The sequence below is a fragment of a genome, unplaced genomic scaffold (genome assembly GCF_019419815.1).
Source record: "Pyrus x bretschneideri cultivar Hongxiangsu unplaced genomic scaffold, Pyrus_bretschneideri_v1 Contig12, whole genome shotgun sequence".
In the NCBI taxonomy this organism is placed as follows: Eukaryota; Viridiplantae; Streptophyta; class Magnoliopsida; order Rosales; family Rosaceae; genus Pyrus; species Pyrus x bretschneideri.
This window is the reverse complement of record NW_025999413.1, coordinates 8,896,802-8,907,120: the sequence shown is the minus strand read 5'-3', so window position 1 is coordinate 8,907,120 and position 10,319 is coordinate 8,896,802. Positions and strand designations below refer to the sequence as shown.

The window sequence follows — 10,319 nt, the reverse complement described above, 5'->3', positions numbered from 1 at the left end:
ACCTTTTCCCTAACCTTAAGGAACTTCACTTCCATCAACCGAGAAGCTGAAGTCCTTTTATTGTTTTTGGAGAAAAACACTGCTGAATTGTTGTCACATAATATCTTCTATGGTTTTTTAATTGAATTAACAATTCTTAGTTCACTGATAAAGTTTTTAAGCCACACAGCCTGTTTCATACCCTCAAAACAAGCTATAAATTCTGCTTCCATGGTAGAAGTAGACACTATAGTTTGTTTTGCACTTTTCCAAGAAATATCACCTCCAGTGAACATGAAAACATAACCACCTGTTGATTTCCGTTCATCCAAATCTCTAGCCAAGTTTGAATCAGTGAAACCAACAACTTCTAATGTGTTGTTCTTCCCATACACTAGCAGAAAACTTTTTGTCCTCTGCAAATATCGAAGTATCTTCTTTGCAGCCACCCAATGCATCTCACCTGGATTCGATTAATATCTTCCTAATAAACCAACAATGAATGCAACATCAGGCCGAGTGCAAATACTTGCATACATTAGGCTTCCTACAAGAGAGGCATAAGGCTTCAACTTCATCTTCTCCTTTTCCAGATTACTTTGTGGACATTATTCTCGAGAAAATTTATCATTTTTATTCACAGGAACATCAGCACCATTGCAGTTCTCCATATTAAATATGGCTAACACTCTCTCAATATACCCCTTTTGTGAAAGTCCTAGAAGCCTTTTCTTTCTTTCTCGGACAATCTCTATCCTTAACACATAGTGAGCTTCCCCCAAATCTGTCATCTCAAAATTAGAACTGAGCATGGTTTTGGTTTCTTGCAGCAATTGCTTATTTAAACAAGCTATCAAAATGTCATCTACATATAAAACCAGAAAAATAAATCTGGTTCCATTGAACTTAAAATATATGCAGTCATCCAATTTGTTCTCAATGAAGCCATGTGCAGTAACCACTCTATCAGACTTGAGATACCATTGCCTACTTGCTTGCTTAAGTCCATAAATTGACTTATTGAGCTTGCAAACCATATTGTCTTTCCCTTGTTCTACAAAACTGGTTGGTTGCCTCATGTACATGACTTCCTCCAATTCTCCATTAAGAAAAGTAGTCTTGACATCCATCTGATGTAACTCTAAATCAAAATGAGCCACTAATGCCATGATCACTCTCATGTAGTCTTTCATAGAAACTGGGGAAGAAGTATCACTAAAATCAATACCCTCTCTCTGTGTAAAACCCTTGGCAACCAATCGAGCCTTGTACCTCTATATTCTTCCTTTAGCATCTTTTTTGGTCTTGTAGACCCATTTGCAACCTATTGGCTTGATACTTGAATCAAAATTCACCAATGTCCATACATTGTTCTTTCACATAGATTCCAACTCCTCTTTCATAGCTTTCTCCCACAAGACTGATTGAGGACTAGCCATTGCCTGAGGATATGTCAATGGGTCATCTATATCACCAAAATCATATTCAGATTCCTGCAAATAACATAGTCACTTGATATTGCAGGTTTTCGAATTCTGGATGATTACCTTAATGGCTGTTGCATAGGTTGACCATTTTGATATAAAACTGCTTCAGTTGTAGTTTCAATTTGACCATCAATAACTGGTTGTGGAACATCATTAGTCATTGTTGTATCTTTATCCTCAACTATTGAAGATCTCTGAAAAACTGGTACTTGAATATAGTTATTTGGACAATTAGCAATTTGAGAATCATTCAACTCTTCAAAAATGAATTCTTCAGTTGTTATCAAATCAGCAACATTTTGATCTTCTATAAATACTGCATTGTGAGTCTCTTGGATCCTTGAGTGTGCTTGTGGACAATAGAACTTAAAACCCTTGGATTTCTCTGAGTATCCGATGAAATAACAGGTTGTTGTTCTAGAATCCAACTTTTTCTCACTGGGATTATAGAATCTTGCCTCAGATTTGCACCCCCACACATGAAAGTGTCCAAAGCTTGGCTTTCTTCTAGTCCAGACTTCAAAAGGTGTACTCTTAACAGCTTTGGTGGGAATTCTATTCAAAATATAATTTGCAGTCTTAAGTGCTTCACCCCTGAGAAAACTAGGCGACTTGGATCTTGATATCATGCTTCGAACCATTCCAATAAGAGTTATGTTCATTCTTTCAGCATCACCGTTTTGCTGTGGTGTTCCATATGTGGTATATTATACTATAATGCCTTGTTGTTGGAGATAAAGTGCAAAGGGACCCTTCTCTTGTCCAGCCTCAGTGCACCTGCCAAAATACTCTCCTTCTCTATTGGATCTAACAATCTTAATCTCCCTATTTAGTTGTTTCTCAACTTTAGTCTTAAAGATTATGAAACATTCAAGTGCTGCTGATTTTTCACTAATAAGAAAGGTATAACTATATCTAAAGAAGTCATCAATGAAATTCACAAAATAGCTATTTCTATAGATAGTTTTGATTGGAAGGGGACCACAAATATCAGTATGGATAATTTCTAAGAGATTCTGACTTCTCTTGGCCTCAAAATTCCTTGTGTTGGTTAATTTTCCTTCCATACAATCAATACACTCTTTGGCATTTTTGAAATCAAGTGCAGGAATCAAATCAGTTTTAGTTAATTGCAAAATCCTATCTTTTGAAATGTGTCCCAGCCTTTTGTGCCAAAGCTCATATGAAAACTCAGAGTCATGCATTCTTTTGATACTCGTGTTTAAAACAAAACTAGGTGTTTCCACCACTATGCAATCTAATTTCCATGGTTCTTCATACAAAACAGCTATCCATAACAATATATTTTTCTTATGTTTTTGAAAATAGTTAATATTTTGATCATCACAAGAAAAACCAAAACCTTGTTTCACTAATTTTGATGCAGATATCAAACTCCTTCTCATTGCTGGGACATATAAAACATCATTTAATTTAAGAACAAAACCTGACTTCATTTTTAAATTCACAATTCCAATAGCCTTAACTTCTACTTTTGACCCTTCCCCCACAAAAACATTATAAGAATTTATACCATTTTATTTTTGTTTTTCAAAACCATGCGTTTGTGATGTGAACTGAAGAACCAGAGTCAAACCACCAAGAATTAACAGGAATTTCAACCAAATTAGACTCCACACATACATAGACATCAGTTCTACCTTTACTTTTCAACCAATCCTTGAATATCTCACAATCCTTTCTATAATGACCCTTAGTCTTGCAGTGATGACACTTGATCTTAGAAACATCTTTAGGTTTAGCTTTAAGATTGTTAGACATAGAGGGTTTAGTATTTTTAGCAGGCTTACCAGACTTATCAGAGAATTTAAATGTCTTACCAGAAGCATAAGTGGTTTCTTTATGCACAAGATTGACAGATTCGAGCTCCTTGCATTTTTCTTGTTTCTGTCGAGATTCTTCTTGCACACATTGAGCAATTAACTCATCAGCGGTCCATGTCTTGTCTTGAGTATTATAGGACACTTTCAATTGACTATACTTTGCTGGCAGTGCTTGCAGAATCATGAAGACAAGTTGTTTTTCACCAATAGTCACATCCATTGAGTTAAGCTTTTTTGCTGCATCTGTCATCTTCATTATATGGTCCCTGATGGAAGTATTCCCATCAATCTTGTAAGTTGTCAACATTGACATGTACAAGCTAATTTCTGCCTTTTCAGACTCCTTGAACTTGTTTTCAATGGCTTTGAGATAATCCACCGCAAGAGCATGCATCTTTATGCCCCTCTCATTATGTCAGTCATTGCACTCTCAAGAATTGATAAGGCAATTTTATTAGCCCTCATCCACCTTTTAGAATCAGCTTTCTCAGCTTTGGTACTCTTATCCGTCAAATCTGGTGGTTTGGGCGAATCCAGTGCAATGTCGAACTCATTGAATGTCAGCAATAAACCAATTTCACGCCTCCATTTCTTGTAATCCCTGCCTCCAGTGAGAATAGACACCAGCAAGGTTGAGCGTCTTAAGTGAAACTGCAGACAAATTCAAAATGAAATCTCAACAAAAGAACCAAAAGTTCTTGATTTCAATCTATTTTCACTTAACACACAATGCTTATGAATCAATTTAGTCATATATATAAATTTCTCATAAACATGAAAAACATATATAGATTAAACAACCCATCTGTGTATACAGAAACTCAATCATCACGCCAATCATAATTCCAATTGTGACAAGAAAACAAAAGAACAACATGTCAATAAATTGCAGATATGGAATCAAACGCATTGTATAATCTTCATTCAACGTTTTTCATTAATCATGGCAGAAATTACAGAATACATCTTTATGTATTACTATATTAACACAAGATGGATTAAGAGGAAATAGAAATTACCTAATATGCATACATCATAATCAACACAGTGGATGCAATAGATATACAAGAATTTTGATTTTATGATGTTTGGGAAAGATGAAATTGCCATATCAGATTATGGATCTTTCCTTCACAGATTGAAAATTAAGAGTTGTTTTTTCCTCTTTGCTTCGATAACGGTCAAAAAATTTTAATAGTAATTTTAAAACCGAGTTTTGTTCTCCGAAGCCAATGGTCATAATTTTAAAGAATACTAATCAAACGACATCGTAGACTTCAATTCGAATTTAAACAGACTTGTTCCTTTAGGTCAGTTTGGTTTGCAAATTTAAAGAACGATTTTAAGATTGAATTTAAATGAAAAATCCATTGGCTTTTACACCACATGTAAGAAGAAATATAAACTTAAAGATTAACTCATTAGCCAAGAACATAAGGATTAATCAACTAAATCACAACCCTTTGATCGTGTATGTAATGTGAATGTAAGAACAGAAGCAATTACACCAGTACATACCTGCAGACATGTTCATAGACGAAGAAGCCATGAAAATCTGCAGAAGCCTTCTCTTCTCTGCAAAACTTAATGCTTTCCAAGTTATAGGTAATTGGAACAAAAGAGCGTTCTTTGTGAGAGAAGGGGCTTGTGGTTTTATACTACTAGATTACCCTATAACAATCCTACAAGGATTACAAGACCAAATCCTTGTGCAAGCATGAATTCTATACCCGAGCTTATCAACATAGAGTTTCAATCCAAACCACATTTGAATTAACTCTTATAAACATATTAAGACTTCTTTATTGTAATCCGAGACAACAAGGATTATTATCAAACTATATGAATCATACTCATACTCTAACAGTCATATGATGGGTGGCTCCAAAATCAACCACCTAAGTAGTCTCGGCATGTCCAAGGTGTATGGTATGTAAGATTATGAGTATGAAATACATAATAGAACCGGTCATAGTGTTTGAGATTGATATGGAAAAGGCTTGATTAAAGCTATTTGGTTGTCTTCAATGTTTTAGGATAACAGTATTGAGAGAAGTTCAATTGGTTTGGGAAAAGAGCTTAGTGTTGGAATTCATAATTCTTTATGGTTTGTATAGTTTAGATCCTAGTCTGATTCTGATAAGGAATAGACGGAGGAGTACTATATATATTGCTTAAACCACTGCTCTTGCGGTTACTGGCTTATTTTATTCTAAGACCTTTGATTAGAAGAGCTGTTATTATCTCAAAAGAGGAGAAGGTTTTGAGCACAGAAGCTGCAATGGCTTCATCATTAGGATCGAATAATGCAGGTATGTTTTTAAGGATTTTGTTCTTGAGTGTGTTTAATGAAAGGCTTATATAAGTTGTGATTCAATTGGATGAATTCGGGTTCCTCAGATCATAAACTTGTTCTTACATGGTAGTGGCGAAATATGTAAATTTCCTCGTTTCGAACATTCTTAGATTCCGTGATGAGGTTTACCACATAGTTGGCAGAGGAAATCAAACTGATATTGAGGTGGAGTGGGCGGCGGTGTCAGAGTAGGGAGAAGAGATGGACGGTTTTCAGTCAATGGACCGCGGGGATGCCAATTAGTGTGACGGTTCCAAGTATTGTGGGAGCAGCAACCGCCACGACCAGAACGACCACGACCTCTACTGTTGCCTGGATATCCGTTGGTGCGAGGAGAAAGGGTAGAGGTGTTGTTGTGGCTGGCATGGCCAGGGGAAGTACGATCAGCAACAAGAGTAATGCCAGAGGACAGAGAAAGAGAAGATATTGTCTTGATAAGGTGCTCCTCCTGAATCAGTAAGTCATAAAAGTCATCAAACGAAATAGAACTACGAAGATGGACAAAAGTTTTAAATGCCTTATATTCTTGCCCGAGACCAGCAAGAATATAATCAATGAGTTCAGCCTCATTTAGGGCAGCACAAATGGTGGCAAGGGAGTCAAAGAGGCTTTTGGCGTGTAGGAGGTACTCAAGTGATAGGTTTCTCTGAATCGTGTTTCAAGGTGCGGATTTGATCACGAATGGTGAGGACAAGGGTCTTGAATGTCAAGAATATCTTGAAACTGAGAGCACCACAGAGGTAGTTTTGGCTATCCAAGGGAGTATTGATCATGTGAGAGATATTGAAGATGGTGGGAAGGGACAAGGTGATGGCTGTCATGGTGGAAGAAGAAGAATCAGAAGAAAGATCGCCAATAGTGGAGGTGTTAGAGGCAGCTGTGATCGAGGCCATAGGGGATCGAGTTTGATGAGCGTTAGTGAGGGTTAAGGCTGATACGAGATAGAATTTGAGAATGGCAGAGGAAGGAAAAGTAGCGCAGAGAATAGGAGAGGCTAAGTGTATTTGGATTAATTGACTCGATGATTGTTGTATTCTCAAAGATTATACACACACACAACTAACTACGTAAAGTCATAGAAGGCAAGTAAATACAATAAAACAGTAAATAAATGAAACGAGTGAATTGTGAAAAGCAAGAGATCACGTTCTAATGACAGTTTTATCTGCTTGATTTGCGGGAACTGTATTACTCTCTTCATAACAACTCGCGGGAAATTTGTTGCATGGTTGGCCGAGATTGGGGATTCGTCCGAAAGCACGCAAATGCAAGGTTTGCAACGGTGATCACTTTTTCAACGACATGGTTTTCTGGAGGCGGGAGCCTCTTATCTAAGATGTCGTTCAGTTTCATAGGTTCGGGTGTTGATGTTAATGGCAATGACAAAAAATAGGAGAGGAGGTCTCCGGGATGCTTTCCCATGATCACTTCTAGTGCAACCACTCCAAAGCTATAAAGATCGCATTTCTCGTTCGTTTCCATTGTGTATGCTAACTCTGCAGAACAAAGAACAAGTCATGATGAGTAAAAGCAGGAAATAAGTACTTATGTTAAATGGAAGAATTCAGAAGATAAGTACCTGGAGCACTGTATCCGAATGTGCCTGCAAACGAAGTCCAATTTGAAGTCTCAAGATTCAAGAGCTTAGCTGTACCAAAATCGGAGACATAAGCTCGATATTCCAAATCCAGCAAGATGTTCTTACTCGAAATGTCTCGATGTACTATCGGAGGTGAACAATCATGATGCATATAAGACAATGCATTAGCAACATCCTTGACAACATTCACCCTCTCGATCCATCCAAACTTAACCGCATGGTTTTCGTCGGTCAGTATGTTTTCCAAGCTTCCTCCTTCTACGTAATCGTACAACAAAAGAGGGTGCTGTGGATGCGAACAGAAACCATAAAGCTTCAAAATGTTTCTGTGACGAACCTCTGAAAGAGTACGAACCTCACTCTCGAAAGCCTTGAGGTTTGCCACTCCACTATCCTGCAGCATGTGAAGTTTCTTCACCGCAACAATCCGACCTGTTGGGAGCTCAGCTTTATAAACAGTTGCATTGCCTCCCACCCCCACACAATATTTGGAGTCGAATTCCTCTGTGGCTTCAATGATATCTTCGTACTCAAGTCGTCCATCACAGCTCCAAACCGTAAACTGGTCTTCATTTGATTGCCCTTCCCGCCGACAGCAGACCACACAAAGAACCCCAGTTACCCCAATTGCAAAAAACAGGATGCTTAAAACAAGGAGTACGATGAAGATAACTGATTTTCTGCTCTTTTTCTCCTCCTTTGTTTTGGACGGGCAAACATTCAAACCGGTAGCATTGCCACACAAGCCTGTGTTATTCGCAAAAGCTAGAAACGACGCCTCATGGAACGCTTTGTTGTTGGGAAGGGGACCCTCCAAATGGTTGTATGATATGTCAACTGTTGTCAAGCTCAACATGTTACTGAATGTAGATGGGATCGAACCAGAGAGCTCGTTGTGAGAGAGATTCAAGGCTTCCAACTTCATCAAATTCCCAAGCTGTGGTGGGATTTCACTCATCAGTGAATTTTGGCTGAGATCAAGAACTTGAAGAGTGTTTATGCTCCCCATCTGAAAAGGAATGCTCCCACTAAATCTGTTTCTGCTCAAGTTCAAGTTCAACAACTCTGTGCACCCGCCTAATTTCTCCGGAATTAGTCCACTGAAATCATTGGCTGCTAAGTTAAGATGTTGTAGATTGGTTAGCATTCCAATCTCCGAGGGCAAGCTGCCTGAAAGTTGGTTATCACCTAGGTTAAGGTCGAACAAGGTTGTCAACTTCCATAGTTCCTTTGGGATTGTCCCTGTGAGATTATTTGAAGATAGGTCGAGCACATTGAGCGGAACTGATCCCTCAAGCCGAGGTATCCCCCCGGAAATTCTGTTGTTCCTGAGCCTCAAGCTTTGTAAACTTTGGCACTGCTCCCAGTTTTCTGAAAGCTCTCCATAGAATCTGTTGTAACTCAAATCGGCATAAGTTAGTTTAGGATAAATGCCAAACTCTTGAGCTATGTTTGCTGTCAGCTGGTTCCTCTCAAGCCTCAGTCTAACTAAGCTGGTGCAGTTCCTCAAGCTTCTAGGCATGGGGCCTGTCAACTGATTGTTGTGTGCTGTAAACAATTCGAGTGCTCCGCTGATGCATATATCATGGGGAATGCTGCCAGAAAAGTTGTTGTTACTCAACGCCAACCACTTTAAAAATGTAAAATTATTCAGTTCTGAAGGAAGAGAGCCATTGAGTTTGTTACCAACCAATCCCAAATGAGTAAGAAATTTGAGCTTTCCTACTTCAGGTGGGATATTTCCAATTAATTGATTTCCCATCAGATACAACTCCTTGAGGCTAATCAGGTTTCCAATTGCTTCTGGAATCGAACCCATGAGACTGTTATCTGCTACATTGATCACACTCAGTGAATTCAGCATGCATATTTCTGTAGGGAGATTTCCAGAGAGATTGTTGTCTTTAAGGGACAGAATGGTTAAGTTGCCTAACATTCCAACTTCATGTGGAATGGACCCATTGATGTTGTTTCCAGAAAGATCAAGGATTTGAAGGCTTTTCAGAAACTCTATCTCCGACGGGATGGTTCCGAAAATCGCGTTGTGGCTTAAATTTAGGCTCATGAGACTTGGGAAAGCTGAGAAATTAAAAGCATGAAGTGTACCTCTTAAGCCAGAAAAAGTGAGGTTTATTTGTGTTATGCTTCCGAAACTGTTGCAAGAAATGCCATCCCAATTGCAATTACTGTTTCCAGTCCAGGAAGACAAAGGAGAGAGTCTGCTTGTATTGTTGTCAAGGCTAGCTTTCCATTTCAGAAGAGCTTCTGCTTCTTGGCCAACAACTTCTGCTTTTGCTGCTGAATCTGAAGAAGCCAACATAAGGAGGAGTATAATTGGAATGAGTTGAAATGAATGCTGTGAAGAAGCAGCTTTGGTGGAAGGTGCTTTTTCTTCTTGGGATGCCATGATTTTCGGTTGTGAGGAAGTCTTCATTTCTGGAAACAAGGAGATGGCTCAAGAAGACCATCTGCCTAATTAATTAGCTGGTTTAGCATTGAGGAAGAGTCAGGTGCTCTAATATATGAGCTTGTACACAGTGCAGGCACCATTAGTTTATTAAATATATTTTTTTATATATAGGTAATGATACGAATTACATGTCTGCTAGTCATGAACTTATTATAACATACCAAACCAAATACATACGCACATAGCTTAATTGATTAAAAACATTTATCTCGTACTTGAAATCCCAAATTTAATTACTCCTTTCTCAATGACAATTGCATCAGAAACAGAAGAAAAACCCGTATTTCACTTTTTCTAACTTCTAAGTAGCATCCAAGAAAAAAAAAAAAAAAAAAAAAAAAAAAACAGTAAATGACTCGTAATTTAAGCGGTTATAAATACTTTTTCTTGCATCCGAGTTTGGATGTTTGATTCCGGCTTTTCACTATTGCTTATCATATATAGCCCCACCGTAGACTGTAGACAACGATTCCTTGGACGTCCATGTCCATGTCCATGATTGATTATTTTATTATGTACACGCAAGAAACAAATTTATCTTCAACTTTTCAAGTATAGTATTGGCGGTCCTGTGAATGTTGAG

The 10,319-nt window shown here is 38.1% G+C and overlaps 1 protein-coding gene across 3 annotated transcripts; it reads right to left on the bottom strand.

Moving 5' to 3' along the window:
* Positions 1–6,651: 6,651 nt before the first annotated feature.
* LOC103947463 (MDIS1-interacting receptor like kinase 2) lies at positions 6,652–9,830 on the bottom strand. Of its 3 annotated transcripts, none has more exons than XM_048578420.1 (3): positions 8,957–9,098; positions 7,246–8,861; positions 6,652–7,162 (listed from the first exon to the last, which is right to left on the bottom strand). In XM_048578420.1, the coding sequence occupies exons 2-3, from the start codon at positions 8,786–8,788 to the stop codon at positions 6,864–6,866; spliced, it is 1,842 nt and encodes a 613-aa protein (XP_048434377.1). In that variant the 5' UTR covers positions 8,789–8,861; positions 8,957–9,098; the 3' UTR covers positions 6,652–6,863. The 3 variants fall into 3 exon arrangements, with proteins under 3 accessions (XP_048434377.1, XP_048434378.1, XP_009356644.2); XM_048578421.1 differs by having other exon boundaries at positions 8,953–9,094; XM_009358369.3 differs by having other exon boundaries at positions 7,246–9,830.
* Between the last annotated feature and the right edge of the window lie 489 nt (positions 9,831–10,319).

Excerpts from the sequence above, each read along its gene's own strand:
- LOC103947463 (XM_009358369.3), bottom strand. The coding sequence starts at position 9,700 with ATGAAGACTTCCTCACAACCGAAAATCATGGCATCCCAAGAAGAAAAA. Across the intron at positions 7,163-7,245 it reads ATTCGGATACAGTGCTCCAG|AGTTAGCATACACAATGGAA; the intron begins GTACTTATCTTC and ends TTTGTTCTGCAG.